Raw genomic sequence first — 22,006 nt, forward strand, 5'->3', positions numbered from 1 at the left:
AGAGAGAGGGAGACACAGAATCTGAAGCGGGCTCCAGGCTCCACTCTGTCAGCACAGAGCCTGACGTGGGGCTTGAACTCACTGAGATCATGACCTGAGCCGAAGTCGGACACTTAACCTACTGAGCCACCCAGGCGCCCTTCTTCTTGCTTACTTTTAACTTCATTATTCGCGATATGAGATTTGGCTTCAAGCTTTGCTTCCTTTGTTTAGTCTGTGTGACCTTGGACAAGTATCTTAAGTTCTTTGGATTCTCCACTTGAATAAAAGCAGTGGGAATTAGCAATTCCTATTTCATATGTAGATCATAAAACTAGTAGATCTCTAAGCTTTTGAAGGTAAAAATTGTAGATCACTTGTACCTCAAACAACTGGCATGGTGATAGAAGTTCAATGAATGGTTTTTCTACAAAGTGCTGTATGAATATTAGTCATTGTTTTAAGCAATATTTATAGTATGGCTCAAATAGTTTTCTTGAAATTTGGACTGACTTAGAAGTAAACTTCTCACCAATAACGTGGAATAGATGATGTATTTAAGCATAAACATTACTGGATGTTTCTCATTAATGTATTTTGAAAAAATAAAGCCAACTTTGAAGTATTTTCAGATTCACTTAATTTTTAAAAGCACAATATATTCCCCAACGTGAAGCATTTGTGTACTTTTTTTTTGTTGTTGTTGTTACTAATTTAGAAGAGAAGCAACAAACTACTCTTACAGAATGGTATTCGGCTCAAGAGAATACATTCAAGCCTGAATCTCAGAGGCAGAGAACTGTTCCGAATGTGACTGAAGAGTATGATTTGTTGGATGATGGTGGTGATGCTGTCTTCAGCCAGTTGGTAAGACCTTGTTGATTTCACACTGATATTTTGAGTGGAAATTGTGTAGTTTAAAGAACATCTTATGAGATTATGTTACTGAATTATTACAGTGTAATTCTCTTAGTTTATCTTAGGCTACAACACATTTTTCAGAAAAACTTTCTAACACACTTTTTTTGGCAAATAATGCAACATTTTTTATTGTTTTATATGAATTTAAATTATTTCAATATTTTCTCTGATTTTTTTGAAGACAATAAAGATATTATGGATATATGTTATCATTGCCTGATATTTTATCATCTCAAAAGTTTTTTTTATTAAAATTTTTTTTATGTTTATTAATTTTGAAAGAGGCAGAACATGAGTGGGGGAGAAACAGAGAGGGAGACACAGAATCCAGAGTAGGCTCCAAGCTCTGAGCTGTCAGCACAGAACCCAGTGCAGGGCTCGAACCCATGAACCGCAAGATCATGACCTGAGGCAAAGTTGGATGCTTAACCCACTGAGCTACCCAGGTGCCCCTATCATCTCAAAAGTTTAAGAACCTGTGAGCTGAACAATGTAAGATAAATTCAGTTAAGAGAAAATTGAGAAAAAACTTTTGATATTAGAACAATGTAAGATAAGTTCAGTTAAGAGAAAATTGAGAAAAAACTTTTGATATTAGAGCCCATAGTCAATACTGGTGTTGTTTCTACAACCAACCAGCTATGTGACTTTATAAAATCAGTTACCTGCTGTAGCCCTCAGTTTATTCTTTTCTTCTGCTTTTCTTTTTTCTATTTTGCCACAGAATGTTTTACAAATGAAATATTTTGTAGAAGCCCTGCCTGCTCGTCTTTACTGTCCACTCCCATCCCTACATGGGGCTTCTGCTACCTTGGGTTCCATTGAAACTGTTTGAATCCAGGTTGAAAACTGGAACTAGCTGATTTCCTAGGTCCCTTCTGGTCTTTAATTCTGGTTTAGAATTCTTTAAAAGGCACTGGTGATTAGTGTGATGCAAAATATTGCTGGGCCTATGCACTTTTTGGAAAAAGAATTTAACTGTTTTGAGCATGAGAAGGTACATATGCAGGTGCATTTGGTTCAGTGAATAGCCTTTTGACCATTAAATCAGTGTTTCTTTTTTTTTTTAAATTTTTTTTTAACGTTTATTTATTTTTGAGACAGAGAGAGACAGCATGAACAGGGGAAGGTCAGAGAGAGAGGGAGACACAGAATCCAAAACAGGCTCCAGGCTCTGTGCTGTCAGCACAGAGCCCGACGCGGGGCTCAAGCTCACAGACCGCGAGATCACGACCTGAGCCGAAGTCGGCCGCTTAACCGACTGAGCCACCCAGGCGCCCCTAAATCAGTGTTTCTTAAGACTGGTTGCACATGAGCATCACCTCAGGAACTTATTTTAAAGCCCTTATGGAATCTTGCCTCCACCAGCAGAGGTTCTCATGAACTTGGCATCAGTGTTGAAATACACCAGTGTTGGCCCCTCTGATGTGCAGCTGGGAGAGAGAACCACTGGTGTACAAGTATATTTAGCAACATTTTGCTAGAAACACACTTAGGTAATATTTTGACTGAATCATGCTCCTTTGGTTACAAACTCATTCTCAGATGAAAGATAAATGTAAGAACAAGATACGATATTGTAAGTGGAGTGTGTGTGTTCAGATGAGAAACTTTTATGTCAAAGCCTGTGCTATTATATGTGCTTAGTAGTTCTTGTGGCCATTGTGTCATCTCATATTCTTTGCAAGCAAAGGTTAAGCTGTCAGGTAATTTATAACCTCTGCTTTTGTTTTGTTTTTTAAAGACAGAAAAAGATGTGAATTGCCTTGAACCATGGTTAATAAAGGAAATGGATGCTTGTCTTTCTGACATATGGCTACATAAAGATGTCGATGCCTTCGCTCAGGTCTTTCACCTTATTTTAACTGAAAATGTTAGCGGTATGTATAACTTCTTAAAAAATTTTTTTTTTACTCTTACAGTTATTTATGGTGGAAATGTAGTTTAATTCAGAATGTATGTACTACATTTGTTGTTCACAACCAAAAATTTGTTCTTTTGGAGTACTTATTTCAAATGGACAAATCGAGATCTTATTAGCATAGTAGAATAAATATTGTGTTAAATCAGGGATTCTTTTTTTTTTTTTTTAATGTTAATTTTTGAGAGAGAGAGAGACAGAGCATGAGTGGGGCGGGGGAGTGGGAGTGGCAGAGAGAGAGGGAGACACTGAATCTGAAGCAAGCTCCAGGCTCTGAGCTGTCAGGGTAGGGCCCGACATGGTACTCGAACTCATGAACTGTGAGATCATGACCTGAGGTGAAGTTGGACGCTTAACCGACTGAGCCACCCAAGTGCCCCTAAATCAGGGATTCTTAATCTAGTTGTCTTCAGAATAGCTATGTGGGGGTCTGTGAATATATGTGCAGTTAAGTGCAGAGGTATTTTTCTGTATATATATTGTACCCATATTTCTGTATATATATTGTACCCATAAATACATGTTCCTTCCCTCCCAAGGGAATATCTTTGATTTTTTGAAATTTGTGATTTCAAAAAAGGAAGGAAAAAAAAGATTGATAACTTTGCTCTAGATTTTGTATTCAGTAAGTGGAGAATTTTAACATACCATTAGTTATATAAGCTCAAGTACTCATTCATATGCACATGCTTTATGTCATGTGATACATTTTCATAATGACCTAGTCTGATTTTGTTAGTTGATTCTAGTGACTATTGGTAACCGGAGGTGAGTTTCAGAACTCTCAAGCCTTCTAGGCAAAAGACAGAATGAAAGGCCAGAGAGTCAGTACTGGAAATGATTTAGATGTCAAGTGGTTTATCCCCTCAACTAAACTTCTCAGTGTTATTATTATTATTATTGATCACTCCTTTCTTGAAACATTTCCTTCAATCAGCCTATCCTATTCCAGCTGGAACTTCTTGGTTTCCTTCGCAGAATCTTCCCTTTTCCTGACCTCTAAATATGCAGTGGCCCAGGCCTCAGTCCTTAGGCCTTGCTTCAATTTACACGGACTCCTTATGTGGTTCTCATCTAGTCATAGCTTTAAATACTTATTGTCTCTTAGTGAGTAGCTTCAGGTACAGTAGGTCAATCAGCCTAAAAATCTTTACTCTTTACTTACATCAATTCAGCCTATGGTTAGTATAGCTCGTTGCCAACCACATTGTCTTAGTGATTCATATCACCTTTAAAACTTCTAGTTCTTCTCTTTTTTTTTTTAACATGGGATTTTGTTAAATGAATGCCCCCTATCATTTACATGTTGTTCTGATTTTTTTTATTTTTATTTTTTTTTGAGTTTTTAAATCTCATAATTAGATTTGGCCCATTGGTTTTGGTTAACAACCCCCCTCCCCCCCGCCCCTGCCACCCAGTTCTAATTGTTACCTAGTGTATTAATAAACCTTCTCAGTTTATTAGCTCAGAAGGCCTGGGTCAATGACCATGTGCTATGTATGCTAGAAGAGGCTTTACGTCAATATTTAGGTGTAGTTGTTCAAATGGTTATAATTCCATAATGTACTAATCTAACAGACCTCTTAAGAAGGAAATGAAGATCTTTGTAAATTTAGTTTGATCTACTTTTTTTTTTTTCCAGTTTATCAGTCATTAAAAAAATAAATTGTCTGTATTTTGAAAAGTAACTTTTTGTATTTGGAAATGTGAACATTTGTTCATCTCCAGTTTTCTGGCAATCTTTTTTTCTCCAAAAGAGAAATGCCTTGCCATCTTACCTGAAAGTTAGGAAAATTTGAACTCTGAGGCAAGTTGCCTTAAAATATTTATGAAACATTAATGTATTATTCTTGACCTTCATCCTAGATATTTCTTTAGTGTATACTATTACTTGGATGTCATCATCCTATGCATCCAGGTCCTGCATCTTTATAAAAGTGTCACTGGACATTTTCTAGAGTGCGCTATGCTAGTATTTTAAGCTGTGTGAAGCAAACTAAAATGTTGTAGTAATTCTTTGAACAGTTATTGACTTCCTGTCTTTTTATTTTTCTTCTAAAATCTCAATCCTTAATTGGCACCAGAGTTGAAAATACTTCATGTAATCCAGGAGACCCTGGGCTTCATAGGTTTGTTTTTAATGTTGTCAGTTTCTCCATGTGATCCTGTGGAAGCAGTTGGTAATTAGTAAGATGCAGGCATTCTTTGTCATGCTTATTGTCCTAGTTACCTATTGTTGCATAACAAATCATTCCTAAACTTAGCAACCTGAAACATTTATTATCTCACACTGCTTCTGAGAATCAAGAATCTGAGAGTGGCAAAACTGAGTGGTTCTGGCTCCTAGTGACTCATAGAACAGTAGTGAAGCTGTTGTCAGGGGTTTGGTCATCTGAAGGTTTCACTGGAACTGGAGCATCTCGTTCCGAGGAGGCTCGCTGAGGTGGCTCTTGGCAAGAGGCCTCCAGTCATCTCTGCTTTTGGCATAAGGCTTCAGTTCGTTGCCATGTGGACCTCTTCATAGGGCTGGCTGTCTTATTCTTCCTAGGCTTCTTTCAGAGTGAGTGATCAAAAGAGAAGGAGAAAAAGCAAGCAGGAAGCTGTAGGTACCTTTTAGAGTGAGTTACGTAGTCTCGCTCTTACTCTAGGAGAATGGAATTAGGCTCTGCCTCTTGAAGAGAGGAGTACTAAGGAATTGTTGGATACTTATTAATACCCTGCTGCTGAAAATACATACTTATTCGTGCCTGCTGCTCAAAAATATACACATTTTGGTTCTGTTCTCCAGGGCTATCAAATGACTATTCAGTTGAAGCTGTAATTCTCTTACAGTGAATATAGGTCATAATCTTTTCAGACCTTTTTAAAAATGCGTGTGCCTGGCCATCCCAGACTTACCAACTCTGAATCTAGAGTAAATCATGGCTATCTGTGCTTTTAGAAATAAGAAGCTTGAGGTAATTCTCTTCTGAGTCCTCCTCCCCATCTTAAGAACCATTGATTTGTATTAATAATGGTTACCATGTTGTAGAGTATTATTAAACAATGAGAATAAGTGGGTATCTGAAGTTTTCCATTTGTAATTATCTTAAATTTTACTGCAGAGGTTCCCCCCCCCCCCCCAGTGGTTCTTTATTTTTGAAATTACCAGTTTTATAATTTAAGCAAACTGGTGCTAAGCAATTTTAATATATTGCATTCCTTGAGACATATATTCTAGGAAAGAACTTAAACTCAATAGAACTTTGTTTTTCTCATGGAGGGATTTTATGGTTTGTAAACTTTCTGCCAATGCTTTATTTCCATTAAACATCTCAGTAAGTAACAGCCTGGAATGGTGGAATGAAAACAAAACGAAAGAACAACAAAAAATGGTCTTGAACTTTGCATTTGCACTTTTAAGCATTCATTACCAGTTGCTGATGAACATTAACTTTTTAATTCTTTGTATTTTGTCATCTGATGATTAAGACATATCCAGGCTTAGGAAAATTATTTAAGGGTTCTGCAAGTTACTAGTTTTCCTCTTCTGTTTTAATTATCATGGTGAGCTTAAGACAGCTTAACAACTATCTTTCCTTCTCTTGCCTTCCAAATGATTGTCCCTATTCCATCATTTATTTTTATTTATTTATTTGTTTATTTGTTTATTTATTTATTTATTATTTTTTTAGAGAGAGTGTGAGTGGGGGAGAGGGACAGAGGGCGAGGGAGAGAGAATCCCAAGCAGGCTCTGCACTCAGCATGGAGCCTGACATGGGGCTCAATCCTGTGACCCTGGGATCATGACCTGAGCTGAAGTCAAAAGTTGGATGCTCAACTGACTGAGCCACCCAGGCCCCCCTCCTCCATCGTGTTTATATTAAAAGCATATGAATGACATCTCCTTGGATGATCTGAGTTAAGGTTATGTACTACTGTTACCATGTAGGGGGTTAAGGTGCAAAGTCCCAAGTGAATTCTTCTGACAGTCATTTATTTCTTTCATTTAACTTAAAAAAAATTAAAATGATTTAAAAAAATTGGAAATATAACCTATATTTATCTTTTCCTGTTTTTAGTTGATTATAGGCATAGCGAAACCAGTGCAACAGCTCTGATGGTTGCTGCTGGACGAGGTTTTTCAAGTCAAGTAGAGCAGTTAATTAGCATGGGAGCCAACGTGCACAGTAAAGCATCAAATGGCTGGTAATTGTAAACTGCATCCGTTCTTTGTGTGTCTTGGTCCAGCTACACATACTGTCTTTGATTTCTTACGTTTGTCTTTATGTTAAAAGCTGTTCTATAACAATTGCTGGAACATCTCTAATGGGTGAATGAATAATGTGACTAGTTTTATAATTTTGAAAACATCATTTTTCTAATAGTTCGATATCTTTGAATTTTGGCAGGATGGCTTTAGATTGGGCTAAACACTTTGGACAGACTGAAATTGTGGATCTTCTGGAATCTTACAGGTAAAACTTTATTCTGTGCTTAATTAACCCTAACTTCTTTTTTATTTAATAAAAAATTTTTTTTTTAACATTTATTCATTTTGAGAGACAGAGAGAGGCAGAGCATGAGCAGGGGAGGGGGAGAGAGAGAGATACAGAATCCGAAGCAGGCTCCAGGCTCTGAGCTGTTTGTTAGCACAGAGCCTGATGTGGGACTTGAACTCACAAACCGCAAGACCAGGACCTGAGCTGAAGTTGGATGCTCAACTGAGTGAGCCACCCAGGTGTCCCCTAACTTCTTTTTTAAAAGCTTAGCTGTGAAAATCAGTATGATGCTGTAGGCTATAGTCTCTTATTCAGAGATTTTCTTTTGTGGTTTTTTTTTTTTTTTGCTGTTGGTTTTTGAATTCTAAGGAAAAAAAATTTTTTTGTAGGGTGCTGGTAAGACCCACTGTGCTGTAATAATTTATTTTATTTTGAAAAACAGAAGGATTTCCAGTTAAACATGGTAGCTAGAACACACGTAATTTATCTGCATTTTCACAAAACCTCGTTGAAATGGTACAGAAGGAAAGTTCAAGCTAATAAAGTGAAAGAGATTGGAAGAGGTCATAGCAACTGATCGAAGAAATTAGTAAATTTTTGGGTACTAGAAGGCTAGTGGATCGGTGCTGGTTGACGTGGCAGAGCTGAGAAAACTGAAACCTGAGTGCCCACAGAGGGAAGTGCCAGTGAGAAACAGATTCATTTTAGCTTCTTAGAGGCTCACTTAACTAATTCTTTTTTTTTTAAATGAATTTTTTTTTTTTTTTTTAATATTTATTTTTGAGAGAGAGACAGAGCGTGAGTAGGGAGGGGCAGAGAGAGAGGGAGACACAGATCTGAAGCAGGCTCCAGGCTCTGAGCTGTTAGCACAGAGGTCGACGCGGAACTCAAACTCGTCAACCGTGAGATCATGACCTGAGCTGAAGTCGGACACTCAACCGACTGAGCCACCCAGGCGCCCCTCACTTAACTACTTCTGAATAACAGTGAAAGAAAAGGCCAAAAACAAAACAAAAACAAAAAACACAACAACAAAAAACCCCCCAAAATCCCAGAATTGATTGAAATTCTCTATGAGGAACATTTAGAATTCCAGATTCCCTTCTCCCGCCCACCAGGTGATACCACTTCCCCACCTTTGCAGGAAGTGGGAAGTATATTAAAAAATAAAGCCACGGACATGTTGGACTTGGAGGTACCAGGCACATTGGGAGAGTAGGAGTGAGGCATCAAACAGAAAAGTCTAAAGACTGAAAGTTGAGGTACCATCCACTCCCTTCCACTGCTGTCCTGTTGCCTTTTCCTGTTTGAAGCTTATGTTCTTTAGCAGAAAACTTGAGAATTCTTTCCTGGGAAAACAGACGAAGCCGAGGGAAAAGAATTAGAATTATAGAAGGTTGGGTATTCCTTCAGTGAAATGACTATCGCTCAGCAATTGTCACCTGTGCAGATGGAGTTTGTTTTTTTTTTTCATTGTCTTTAAAGATGAACAAAATGTTGGGGATTGATCACTGGGAATCTTTGAGGGGAAAAAGCACCCACAATCCAACAGACAACAATAGCAACCAAAAAACCCGGAACTTGGATGGGACTAAGCGTTAGTGACCAGAAGAAGACTTCAAAAACTAATAGAAAATATTCATGAAAGAGAAACAATGTGTTATAAAACAGGAACAGAACACATATCTTTGTTTAAATCTTACCTTCATGGGAGCTACCTAATTAATCCTATTACTGCAGTCTACCTCCTGTGCTACTGATCCTCCTTAACTGATTCTACTTTGATTTAAAAAAGAAGAATCAGACAATACTTTTCACAATCCTATGAAAGAAAGCCTTCATTTTGGTAATTAAAGGTTTTAGGTAAATTTAGGTCAGATTGTGTAGATTTTAATGTTTATTTATTTTTGAGACAGAGACTGAGACAGCGCATGAACTGGGGAGGGTCAAAGAGAGAGGGAGACACAGAATCTGAAACAGGCTCCAGGCTCTGAGCTGTCAGCACAGAGCCTGACGCGGGGCTCAAACTCACGGACTGCGAGATCACAACCTGAGCCGAAGTCGGACACTTAACCAACTGAGCCACCCAGGCGCCCCCAGATTGTGTAGATTTTAGATTAGATATCTTAAGAAAAGAGAAAGATGTTTTATTAAAGGAAAAGGTACCTGAAGAAAACATGTTTAGTAATACGTGGATAGCATCTATCGGTCTTCAACCTATAAGAATCAAAAGTGAAAAAAATGGAATTTGAAGTTAAAATATATCAAAATATCTTTTATTGAAGAACATATAAATGTTTTATATGAGTTGGGTTTTTGTATTTAATTCTATAGATATAGTCTCAGGTATTAGATGAAGTATGTTTGAAGTATGAAATTAGTCTTTTTAATTTCAATTAAATGCTAATGATGTTTAGAGTGACAAAGTTCTTAGCAATGGTAGGATTTGTTGTCATTTCAGTTAATAGCACCCAGAACTTGCAGTCCTTTTAGTGCTAATACTTTGAATGCTCCACTTTGAATGCTTCTTAGGGTGCTAGGAAGTATCTCAGTAGACACTATACATTACCAAGTACAGGAGTTATCTGGATAATATTCTAATTATCCTGGCTACCTGGGCTTTATTTTTAGTCCACAGATCATGACATTATCAATCACCAATTTTAAACATTTAAAATGCAATTCATTAATAAAATGTGTGTTGGATTATTGATAATTGATATGTAAAGTTAGTGGGTTTTTTTGAGAGTGCTAGTGGAGAGGGGCAAAGGGAAAGAGAGAGAGCATCTCAAGCAGGTTCCACACCCAGTATGTAGCCCGACATGGGGCTCCATCCCACGATCATGACATCATGACCCGAACTGAAATCAAGAGTTGGGTGTTCAACTGACTGAGCCAACCAGGCTCCCTTGAAGTTAGAGCTTTAAACAAAGAACATACTCCTCTCCTCATTTACCTGTTAAGAAGTAAAAAACCAAAAAACTTGGAGTATTTGAAAAAGGATCTTAAATTTAAAATACTACAATTTTAAGTTTAATATTTTCCCTATTGAGATCAGGCTTCATTTTCTGCTAAGCTCTTTAAGAGAAATGGGCTGAACTGAACTTCCTAGAAATCTTATTGATAGTTATTAGTGATGGCAATAGTTTATATTTTTATATAGAGGATGAAGAAGCAAGCAATTATTTAATTTATGCTGATTCTGGGCTTTTGGAAAGTAGCGAAATCAATCTGCTTTTAGAATAGAATTACCAAGTTAGCAGTCATGTTAAGCTGGTACCTGTAGAATTGTGGTTTGTTTGTTTTTTTAACATAGACTTTTCTTCAGAGTATTGTTTATAAGAGTGAACAACCTGTTGAAATATAAATGATGATTGAAAATTTGTGTCTTTTAAGTTTTATTATGGTAAAGTTTACATACCACATGAGTTAGTTCACCCATGTTACACAGTCATTACCACAATCAATTTTGAGAACGTTTTCATTACCCGTCTCCCCCCAAAAAACGCAACTCTTCCAGCTCTCGACACCTAGTGTACTTTCTGTTTCTGTAGGTTTGTCTATTCTGTACACTTAATCTAAGTGGAATGGTATCATACTTGGTCTTTTTGTGATTGGCTTCTTTCATTAGCATAATGTGTTCCAAGGTTCATCCATGTTGTAGCAGGTGTTCTTTTTCTGACTAATAACTTACTCTGTGGATACATCACGATTTGTTTAACCATTCATCAATTGATGAACATTTGGGTTTCCACTTTTTGACTCTTACCAATAATTCTGGTATGAACATTTGTGTACACATATTTATATGGACATGTATTTTCATTTCCCTTGTTTATATACCTAGCAGTGGAAGTGGAATTGCTGGGATGTGTGGTCACACTGTGTTTAACATTTTGAGGAACCTCCATATTCTTTTTCACAGTGGCTTCACCATTTTATGCTCTCACCAGCAATGTATGATGGTTACAGTTTCTCCACACCCTCTCTCCACACTTACTTTCTTGTCTTTTTTTTATTGTAGTCCTCCTAGTGAGTGTGAAGTGGTATTCATTGTGGTTTTGATTTTCATTTCTCTGATGACTAATGATGTTGAACATCTTTTCAGTGTGTTTATTGGCCATTTGTATATTGTCTTTGGAGAAATGTCTTCAGATTGTGTTTTCAAAAATCACTTACTGACAAATTTTACTTTGGATAATGTACTGTAAACCAAAACATGAATTGTAGCTGGGACATTAAGTATCTCTTACCCTCTTTAGGGTGTATTTAAAATTTGAAGAAGGATATCATGGGAATTGTTGGCCTTAAAGGATTACTATTTTTGATGAAAATTGAGTTTGTGGTTTTTTTTTTTGTTGTTGTTGTTTTTGTCTTTTTTTTCCTAGTGCTTCACTGGAATTTGGAAATCTAGATGAAAGTTCTCTGGTACACACAAATGGGAGTGACCTCAGTGCAGAAGACAGAGAGCTCCTGAAAGCTTATCATCACAGTTTTGATGATGAAAAAGTAGACTTGGATTTGATCATGCACCTTCTATACAATATCTGCCATGGTTGCGATGCTGGTAAATAACTACTGTCCAAAATAACTGGAACAACAGTGTATACTTCGATTTCAAAATTAATATGTTGTGTGTACAGATTTTTGTGTAATTCCATTGGCAGTATTGCATAAATAATCTCTTAAACATCATAAGTATCACAGTTTATTAGTACATAAAAACACGTGATAGAGTTCATTATAGATGGTTCTGTTGATTGGTTCTGGTTTTTAAAACCAGAGGTTTACTGTTAAAAACGTTATTCTTCTCCAAGGAGCAATATTAATTTTCCTGCCTGGATATGATGAAATTGTTGGACTGCGGGATCGCATCCTGTTTGATGACAAGCGGTTTGCTGATAACACACACAGGTAAAAGCTAAGGCTTTATATTTGCTGCTTTAAGTAACAGATAGGTACCATAGTGTATTTTCCCTTTCATTGTCAACAGATATCAAGTCTTTATGCTTCATTCAAATATGCAAACATCTGATCAAAAGAAGGTATTGAAAAACCCGCCTGCTGGTGTTCGAAAAATTGTAAGCTTTATAAAATCTTCTTTTCTCCATTTTATTAGTTATTGGTCCTGTTTTCGTATTAACTGTAACATAACATTCCATTTTGCAGATCCTTTCCACCAATATTGCTGAAACCAGCATCACAGTCAATGATGTTGTCTTTGTTATTGATTCTGGTAAGGTGAAAGAGGTAGGTTGGAGGAATTGTATTTTATTTAAATGAAGAAGATTAAGTTACATTCCAATAAATGCTTTTATAAGCAGAATTCACTTTAGTGGGAAAATCTCTGGTTCTGCCTGAATTTACCATAGTAGTCGTTGATTTCTCTGAAGTGAATATTTTACTTTAAACAGTTCAGAATATAAGATCCAGTTAGCGTAACAAATTATATTAAAAAAATGAGCTTCTGCTGATTAAATACTAGGAAGAAAGTAAAGGGCTGGCTAGCTACACTGAAAATTTTGTCACAGTGTGGGAATTTGATTACATATTTTGTATGCTTTCCTTCTACATGTGGGCATGGACCATGTCCCTCCTGTTCAATGTTTAATCTCCGGTGCTCCACATGTAGCAGATACTCAAAAGATATTTAGTTTGAGAGAACCATACTCAGAGGAAGCAGACAAAACTAAAGTTCAGCAAATGATAGCGGACACATGGGTCCATTACCTGCTTTTATAAAAATAAATTCCATCGGAACACTGCCATGTTCACTCTTCTGCCTATTGACTATGGCTGCTTTCACACTGCAGATGGCAGATTTGAATTAGTTGCAACAGAGACTCTCTACAAAGGCTAAAATATTTACTGCCAACCCAGTGGAAATAAAAGACAGCATTTATTTTCTTTAGCATTAGAATACTCAGCAGTTCTCAATGCCCTTAATTTTGGTAGGTCCTTTTACTGAAAGAGTTGAAAGTGAGAGGTGGTTGATTTTCAAGGAAAGATACTATCTATGTTGGGGAAAGCAAATGATCTCTGTTCTAGTGGATATAAATGATCATGTTTTAATGTGAAAAAAATTTATTAATTGCTTTATAATGTTTTCAAAGTAATTTTAAGGAATATCTTATAGAACACAAGATTTTATTATAAAATTTGGACATTTCATTATAGTTGGATACTATAAAGAAGGGATAATACATTTTGTTTTTTTATAAGAGGATAATGATGAATATTATCTTTAAAAGTCTGAATGGTGAGTCCATAAAAATTCAGATTTTATTGCCCTGAAATTAGCTAAAGCTGAACAAGTGAATTTCGAATAATTTAGAAATTAATTCCTATAGGTATCATTTATCAAGTAAACCATAGTTAAGAATATGATGATAGTGTCAGAAGTTAGTTTACATACAAAATTGACAAATGTGACATTTTATTAAAAACTATTGGTACTATTTTTTCTAAAGATCCTATAATTAAACTATTATGAGAATGCATTTGTAATTGCTCTATATAGTTATCCTATGAAAGCGAAAGTGTAAGTCACTGAATGATTAAGTATATATTCTAGTTAGGAATCCACTCTTTTAAAGTATTTCTCTATAGTGAATTTTTACGTTAGAATCATTGAGGATGTATGGAGGGAATAATGGTTCTTTTTAAAATTCTTTTTTTTGTTTGTTTGTTTTTTAGTGTTTATTTTTGAGAGACAGAGCACAAGCAGGGAAGGGGCAGGGAGAGAGGGAGACACAGAATCCAAAATAGGCTCCAGGCTCTGAGCTGTCAGCACAGAGCCTGACACGGGGCTGGAACCCATGAACTGTGAGATCATGACCTGAGCCAAAGTCGGGTCGCTTAACTGACTGAGCCACCCAGGCACCCCTATTTATTTCTGAGAGCGAGAGACACGGAGAGCGAGCATGCGCTCAGCAGGGGAGGGGCAGAAAGAGAGAGGGAGACACAGAATCTGAAGCAGGGTCCAGGCTTTGAGCTGCGAGCCACAGACCCCGAGGCGGGGCTCGAACTCACAGACTGCGAGATCATGACCTGAGCTAAAGTTGGATGCTTAACTGACTGAGCCACCCAGGCGAAGAGGCTTTAAATTAAACTTGGCATGTTAAAATATATTCATAATGTTTCTTGCTGTTTCTTCTTAAACACCTTTTATAAAAGTTTTAACATGAAGAAAACTTAATTACAGAAATCCTTCGATGCACTGAATTTTGTTACAATGTTAAAAATGGTGTGGATTTCCAAAGCTAGTGCCATACAACGAAAAGGCAGGTAATGTACATTCATTCACTCAATTGCCTGTAAAATGGAAACATTTTGGTATGTATTACATATTTAATATATATTCTTTCTATAAAATGTTAAGATTTTCATGTTAATCTTCATTTTTATATTTTTGTAAAGCAATCCATTTTAAAATATACTTTTTTTCAAAGGTTGAATTCAGCTTATTTTAAATTTTTTTGCCTAGTATAATCTATACTCAGAAGATGTAAGAAACATAGACAAAATTAAATGGAAAATCTCTTCAATATTTGCTACATAGGACAGAGGACTAATTTCTGTATTTTGCAAAAAAACCCCTTCCAAATCAATTCACGAAGACCAATACATGAACCTCACATATATCACCTCATATATGCCAAAAGAAATGTAAATTAATGAGGTAATATTTTTTGCTTATCACCGGATTGACATTGATGAAAATGTTTAACAGTACATACAACAGAGTTGGCAAAAGTATAGGCCAGTAAGCTTTCATGGTTTGCTGATGGGAGTGTAAATTGGTGTGACTTCTTCAGAGGACAGTTTGAAACTGTTGATCCAAATCTGCCCTTTGCCACTGTATTCACCTTCTCATAATTTGTCCTGAGTATACTTGTGCACTGTGTGCAGGGATGTGTTTAAGAATGTTTTCTGCAGCATTGTTTGTAATAGTGAAAAAACCTGAGAACATTGTAGTGTCCATTAGTAGTGAGGTATTGTAGTTAGATAAAGTATGCTGTAGTCACACAATGGTATACTAGGTAAGTGTTAAAAGGAAAGATGTAGATGTATGTATTTTTATAGTGGAATGGGTTTTCAGAATATATTATTAATTGAAAAAAGGTGTAGAACGTGCATCCAATAGTATTTGCTTGTGCTAAATATGTATATGTGTGTATATATATATATATATATATATATATGTATGTGTATATATAGTTTAATGTTTATTTTTGTGAGAGAGATGGAGTGTGAGCGGGGGAGGAGCAAAGAGAAAGGGAGACACAGAATCCGAAGCAGGCTCCAGGCTCTGAGCTGTCAGCACAAAGCCTGACATGGGGCTCGAACCCACAAACCGTGAGATCATGATCTGAGCCGAAGTCTGATGCTCAACTGACTGAGCAACCCAGGCGCCCCAGTATATATTTAGGCACAAATTCATTGTCAAGTATGAGAGAAACATTAAAAAAACAATTGTTGATCTGAGAAGGTGGGTTTGTGGGGCTCTTGAAGGAGATTTAATTTTCATTTTATTGCTTTGTAGTTTGGTTACTTATGCTTGCGTTACTTTTTCTTTTTAAAAAAAGATTAAAAAAGTATTGTATTTTTCGATAATCATTTGACTGATTTTTTTCTTTCATTTTAACTGATAGAACAACATCAGATACTGACTTTAAAGATGTACCTCAGGGGCGCCTGGGTGGCTCAGTCGGTTAAGCCGCCGACTTCAGCTCAGGTCATGATCTCGCAGTCCGTGAGGGCTGTGAGTTCAAGCCCCGCGTCGGGCTCTGTGCCGACAGCTCGGAGCCTGGAGCCTGTTTCAGATTCTGTGTCTCCATCTCTTTGACCCTCCCCTGTTCATGCTCTGTCTCTCTGTGTCTCAAAAATAAATAAATGTTTAAAAAAAAAAAAAAAAAAAGATGTACCTCATATGCTGAAGATGGTGGATGCATTATTTCTGTGCTTTATACTTTCATAGGATGTTCTTGAGGGCTTGTTGCTATTACTGTATCACTTGTTTTCTTATGACAAGGTGTGGCTTGATATACTGAGCTAGGTTTATAGGCTGTTAATAGTATATTATTAGGGATGAAAATCAGAAATTGTAAAAATTTTTCTTGTCATCTCTTTCAACAGGTATTTTTTTTTTTTTTACAGCCTTCACTGTGCAAGTGTTAGGGATACAATGATCAATAAACTAGAGTCTGATGAGTAGAATTTGAGGTGGGGGGAATGGTGTAGTTCTTCTTGGAATCCAGTAAAGTAAGCAATGATAATACTATGTGATTTGTGCTACACCTGGATTATGCTTCTAGAGGAGTTAAGGTAGAATCTGAGATAAATATGAATAAAGAGGTGTTGTGGCTCTCTGTCTCTCAAAAATAAATGTTAAAAAAAAAAAGATGTTGTGGGAAGGCTTTTCTAGCAGAGGCAAGGCTTATGCAAAGGCCTAAAGAAAAGCGTGAGCAAGAAAGTTGTTTGGGTGGAGTTTAGTTTAGAGGAGAATGGTGAAAAGAGCAGAAAGAGGTAAGTTGCGGACAGGTCCTTAAGGACCCTTTTGTGTTTTCTCTCTTTCTTCTTAATAAACCAGAGGATGGTTCAATGATCATATTCTTTTAGCTCTTTGAAGAATGAGTTGGTACAGACAAAACTGATGGTAGGAGGACCCAGTAGGAGGCTCTTTCATTAATATTTGCATTTAAAATAAGGTAGATATGACAGTAGTGTGGATTGTGATAGTGGAGAAATAAAGTAGATAATTCATTCAGGAGATACTAAGGGGTAAGGAATACTGTGGAGTCAAGGATGTCATACAGGTGTCTGTCTTAGAAATTTTGTGGATGGTGGTGCCGTCGTCATGGAAAGTGGGAATAGTGGTTCTGTTGGGGAGAAGAGTGAACTTTTGGTTGTGTTGAGTTTGACTGGAAAACCTAAGTGGGGCTAAAAGATTTCATAAGGGTAAATGTAGGGTTAGGATGAAGAGATCTCAGTGGATGGAAATTGAAGTCAGGAGGATAATTACGATCCCCTTGGGAGAGAGGGTAGAGCAGGAGAGCAGAGGGCTGAGGTCCAGCCTCACAGGAACATCAACATTTAAGGACTGGCAAAAGACAGAGGTATCTCAGAAGAGGCAGGAGAGGAGGGAAAGCAGATGGGTTGATAGCGAGGAAAGTACTGATGAAGGAAGCAGTGGTCCAGAGTCTAATTTTTTGTAACTTTGTAACTACAACAGTGTGTTACTTATGTTTGGGGGTCTGGATTGTGAGCTTTGCCAAGGTAGGGATATTTCTGTATCTCTCTCATTTAGCATACTCAGCCTTGCCATTAGCGGACATGATGACCGTGGGTGAAATGAAAAGAGACTGCTTTTCTTTGAGATATTTTTCTGCTGCTTCCCAGAAAATGATACAAGTCTATGGTGACGGGGAGGGTGGTGGGGATGCCGCTCCCTGGGAGCTGTTTAATGCCTGCTTTGTGCAATTCTAAACAGCGGCATATGCACTGAGCTCTGAGCACAGTGCTTGTGTCAGTTCAGTAAAGCTGATGAAATTTATTTTCTTTTCAAATTTTTATTTAAATTCTAGTTAGTTAACATACAGTGCAATATTGGTTTCAGCAGTAGGATTCAGTGATTCATCATTTACATATACAAAGCTGGTGAAATTTAAATTACCATGTATTTTTTCTTTATTTTTAGTCTCATATGTATCTTACCTAAAAAAATTTTTTTTAATCATTTCCTTAGAAGGCTTATCAGGTAGGTGTCATTCATGAATTTTTATAAATGAATCCCAGATGGGTAAAGTGCCTTCTGGAAAGATTCAGAGGGGAGGAGTATCACAGTAGGGATTTGCACTCAGATGTCCTGACCCTGGTCCATTGCTCTGTCTCCTTAGCACACTGCTTGTATAGTTTCCTTGATATAGTCTTCATTTCTTGTTTGAATCTCAATTTTTTTTTTCACTTTTAAGGGCAGGGAGATGTAGACCTGGAATTTGTTTCCGGCTGTTCAGCAGACTCCGATTCCAGAATATGTTGGAATTTCAGACTCCAGAACTTTTGAGAATGCCATTACAGGTAGGAATTTACGAAACTCTAAATTAGAGGCTATTTTTGTGGGTGACAGAGGAGAAAGGACCATTTTAACTTATACTAGTTGGACTTTTAAATAATCAACTCATAAAACAAACTTATAAAATGTATATTATGTAGGGTGGTTATGTACCTAACATTTTTTTCCTATACTAGAAAATCCATAAACCTCTAAAATTTTAAAGAGTTACTTGAATGCATTTAAATTATGGTATAGTTTATAAATATGCTTTTTTTTATATGCGACATTTTAGAAGTCTAACGACCACATTGTGTTCACCTTTCACATTCTCACTGAGGATTAGAAAACAAATTATTTAAGGTCCAAAAGATAATGCCACAATCTCAGTTTAAGATGCTGAGATTATGATGGTAGTTTAGAAGGGAGTGTGCTGAGATTTCCTGGCCTTTATTGTTTTGCTTTAGGTCTTCTCACTTCACAGAACAGCCAGACATTGTAGTTTCTAGGGAAAACTACCGGAAGCACATTAATTTGATTATCTGGTGTGCTGAGATGGATGTTGGTTTCTAAACATTTCCAGAGATACTGGATCATGTTTTTGGTATTCATGTACCTGGATGACTTCCCACTTTTCCATGCCTTATGGTCTTAGGATAAAATACAAAACTCTTAACAGGAGCCTAAATTATCTGCCCTTCCTGTGTCTCTAGTTTTAATTTTGACATCTTGTCTTTCCTTCTCTCTCTGCTCATACCAGTAGTTCGAATTTCTCAAGCACGCCTTGTTTCTGTATTAGGGGCTTCCTCTGTGTGCTCCCCTCTCCCTAGAATCCTCCCTCTTGTTTCTTTGATAATTACCTCCTACTCAGTCGTTACATCCAAGTTTGAGTGCTGGTTCCCCAGAGATGTTGTCTTTGACTTCCCATGGCCTCCTCCTGCCCTTTCCTGAACTTGATTAAATATTTTCCTTTACCTCTTTAGTTCTCTGTATCCTTCACAGCATTTATAAAAGTTGTAACTAAGTAGCTAATTGTGTCATTATTCTGTTTTTCCCACAATGAAAAATCCACCAGGGCAGACACTTGTCTATCTTCTTTTTCTCCCAACTTGCTGCATAGTCCCTAGCACCTGGCAAACACTTTGTTGAACGGATAAAAGATTCTAGAATGTAATGTAAAGGAAAAAAAGAGACTTTTGGACAATAACTCTTACTGTTATGTATAAGAACTGTGTGAGGAGACATCGCCAGTGTGGGCAGTGGTAATCTCGATAGGAGGTAATGGAGGGTGTTTATTATATTAAAGTTCTAGCACCTAGGGCAAGGTTAGAGCCTGTCTTTCATAGAAAGACATGGTTCCCTCTACTGTTCATTTTAAGCAGAGGCTCTACTAGTCGGTTTGGGGACTGTGTTTCCCATGATTTCTTTAAAAAACAAAATCACCATAAATTTCAGCATTTCAACATTATTTGCTGTTCTTATTTGCAGGAACTTTGTTTACATACTAAGCTATTAGCCCCAGTTAATTGTCCTATTGCCGATTTCCTAATGAAAGCTCCTGAACCTCCACCTGCTTTAATTGTAAGAAATGCTGTACACATGCTTAAGGTTCGTGTCTTCATAGTTTTCACTTTACTGATTTTACTTGAAATTTAAAGTGGGAATATATCTTGTCTGATTTTTGTACTTAAAAAGATTATCTGAAAGAAGCATGTACTTTGAATAATACTCTCATGGTAATTACAGTAAAACAGTTGATGTAGATCTTTTTTTATATAAAATATTTGAAGAAAACGATGTTTCCTATAAGATGTGGCAAAAGAAAATTTACATTTTTATTTCTTTATGATTTTTAAGTATGTGGTTTGATTAAACATCATGAAACATTTTGGTCCTGCCAGATTCTGTTTTGTGTGCTTTTATTTAGACAATAGATGCAATGGACGCGTGGGAAGATCTCACTGAGCTTGGGTATCATTTGGCTGACCTGCCCGTAGAACCACATCTTGGAAAAATGGTCCTGTGTGCTGTCGTGTTAAAGTGTCTGGACCCCATCCTTACAATTGCCTGCACCCTGGCCTATCGAGACCCTTTTGTACTGCCAACCCAGGCCTCTCAAAAGCGCGCAGCTATGCTCTGTAGGAAACGCTTCACTGCAGGAACTTTCAGTGACCACATGGCACTTCTCAGAGCATTCCAGGTACTGGTCGTTGTTGTCATTTCATTTCTGAACACGTTGCTGGTTGAACACACTTCTGGGGCAAGTGTAACAAATTAAAAAAGAGCTAGGACTCCATTAATTTGGTTTCCTTATAAAGTCACATTTTATAAATAGCTCAGAAACATACATTCCTGCTGTCCTTGTGTTAAAATTATCACTGTTTTTCTCTACCTTTTTTTCTTTTATTTTCTCAGTTTTCTCCCTGTAGGAATATGTGTATGTATATATTTATTTACTTATATGTATTTTTAAATATCCAAGTTCCTTTTAATCATATCTTGGACAGGGAATGCTCTCAAATTTTAGTTGAGAAGCAATGTATATTATGGGGTGCCTGGCTGACTTAGTCGATTGAGTGTCTGACTCTTGATTTTGGCTCAGGTCATGATCTCATGATTCGTGCGTTTGAGCCTACGTTGGGCTCCACACTGTGTGGAGCCTGCTTGGGATTCTCTCTCTGCCTCTCCCCATCTCTCACAATAAATAAGTAAACTTAAAAAAAAAAAAGAGATAATGTATATTATTCAAAGTATGTAGAACAAACCGAGGAAGAAACTTATCTTGAATTTAGTATCTCTGTGTTGATTTTTTTTTTTTAGAGTATGTCTTTTTCTTGTGTTCTCAAGACACGATGCTAAGAACTTAATTTTATAAAATAAAATCTAAATATCATTTAAAACTTTTTAAGATAACAGTAGTGAAAAATTGATGAACATGATAAATAAGAAAGAAAAGATAAGGAAAATAGGATTCTGAGGAAAGGAAATGATATGTAATTTAGAATTTCAGATATGTGGAGAAGAATATGTTATTTCTTGAAAAGGCGTCCTTAAATTCTCTTGAATGTGGGCTATGACTATACATTTTTTAAAAATTTCATTTTGTTGGGACGCCTGGGTGGCTCATTTGGTTAAGTGCCAACTTCGGCTCAGGGTTGATCTCACTGTTCGTGAATTTGAGCCCTGCATCGGGCTCTGTGCTGACAGCTCAAAGCCTGGAGACTGCTTCAGATCCTGTGTCTCCCTATCTGTCTGCCCCTCCCCTGCCTGTGCCCTGTCTCTCTCTCTCTGTCAAAAATAAAATAAACATTAAAAAAAATTTCATTTTGTTTATGCAGAAGTGACTCTTTTCCAGGCATAGACGATTTTTTCACTATATACGGTTTAAAGAAAACACTGGCAAGCTATTTTGTGAGCATTATTGAACAATGGATAATGCAATGCTATTGAGTCTATTAGATACCACGTCTTACAGTAGATTAGTTGAGTAGATAATAATTAGAGGCAGATTTGGAGTAGAATTCCTATGTATTCTTTGCTTTTCCCCCAGCTCCTTCAAGAGCAGAAAGGATAAATTACTGCTTTGGTCTTTCAGTTGTATTCCAAAGCAAGAAAAGTCATTTTCAAAGAGAAGTTTTCCTATACTGCATA

At 36.8% G+C, this 22,006-nt stretch overlaps 1 protein-coding gene across 9 annotated transcripts in view; it reads left to right on the forward strand.

Moving 5' to 3' along the window:
• YTHDC2 (YTH domain containing 2) overlaps positions 1 to 22,006 on the forward strand; it is a 96,335-nt gene that overhangs the window by 20,458 nt on the left and 53,871 nt on the right. For all 9 annotated transcript variants that reach the window (XR_006200901.1, XR_006200900.1, XR_006200902.1 and 6 more), the window contains 12 exons: positions 698 to 846; positions 2,645 to 2,780; positions 6,883 to 7,009; positions 7,213 to 7,278; positions 11,691 to 11,869; positions 12,120 to 12,216; positions 12,296 to 12,383; positions 12,472 to 12,552; positions 14,507 to 14,589; positions 18,276 to 18,381; positions 19,844 to 19,963; positions 20,283 to 20,555. Coding sequence is in view for 1 of the 9 variants with exons in the window: in XM_042933278.1 (XP_042789212.1) it covers positions 698 to 846; positions 2,645 to 2,780; positions 6,883 to 7,009; positions 7,213 to 7,278; positions 11,691 to 11,869; positions 12,120 to 12,216; positions 12,296 to 12,383; positions 12,472 to 12,552; positions 14,507 to 14,589; positions 18,276 to 18,381; positions 19,844 to 19,963; positions 20,283 to 20,555 (1,505 nt within the window). In the remaining 8 variants the exon portion in view is untranslated. The remainder of the gene's footprint in view (positions 1 to 697; positions 847 to 2,644; positions 2,781 to 6,882; positions 7,010 to 7,212; positions 7,279 to 11,690; positions 11,870 to 12,119; positions 12,217 to 12,295; positions 12,384 to 12,471; positions 12,553 to 14,506; positions 14,590 to 18,275; positions 18,382 to 19,843; positions 19,964 to 20,282; positions 20,556 to 22,006) is intronic.

Source organism: Panthera leo, chromosome A1, assembly GCF_018350215.1.
Source record: "Panthera leo isolate Ple1 chromosome A1, P.leo_Ple1_pat1.1, whole genome shotgun sequence".
In the NCBI taxonomy this organism is placed as follows: domain Eukaryota; kingdom Metazoa; phylum Chordata; class Mammalia; order Carnivora; family Felidae; genus Panthera; species Panthera leo.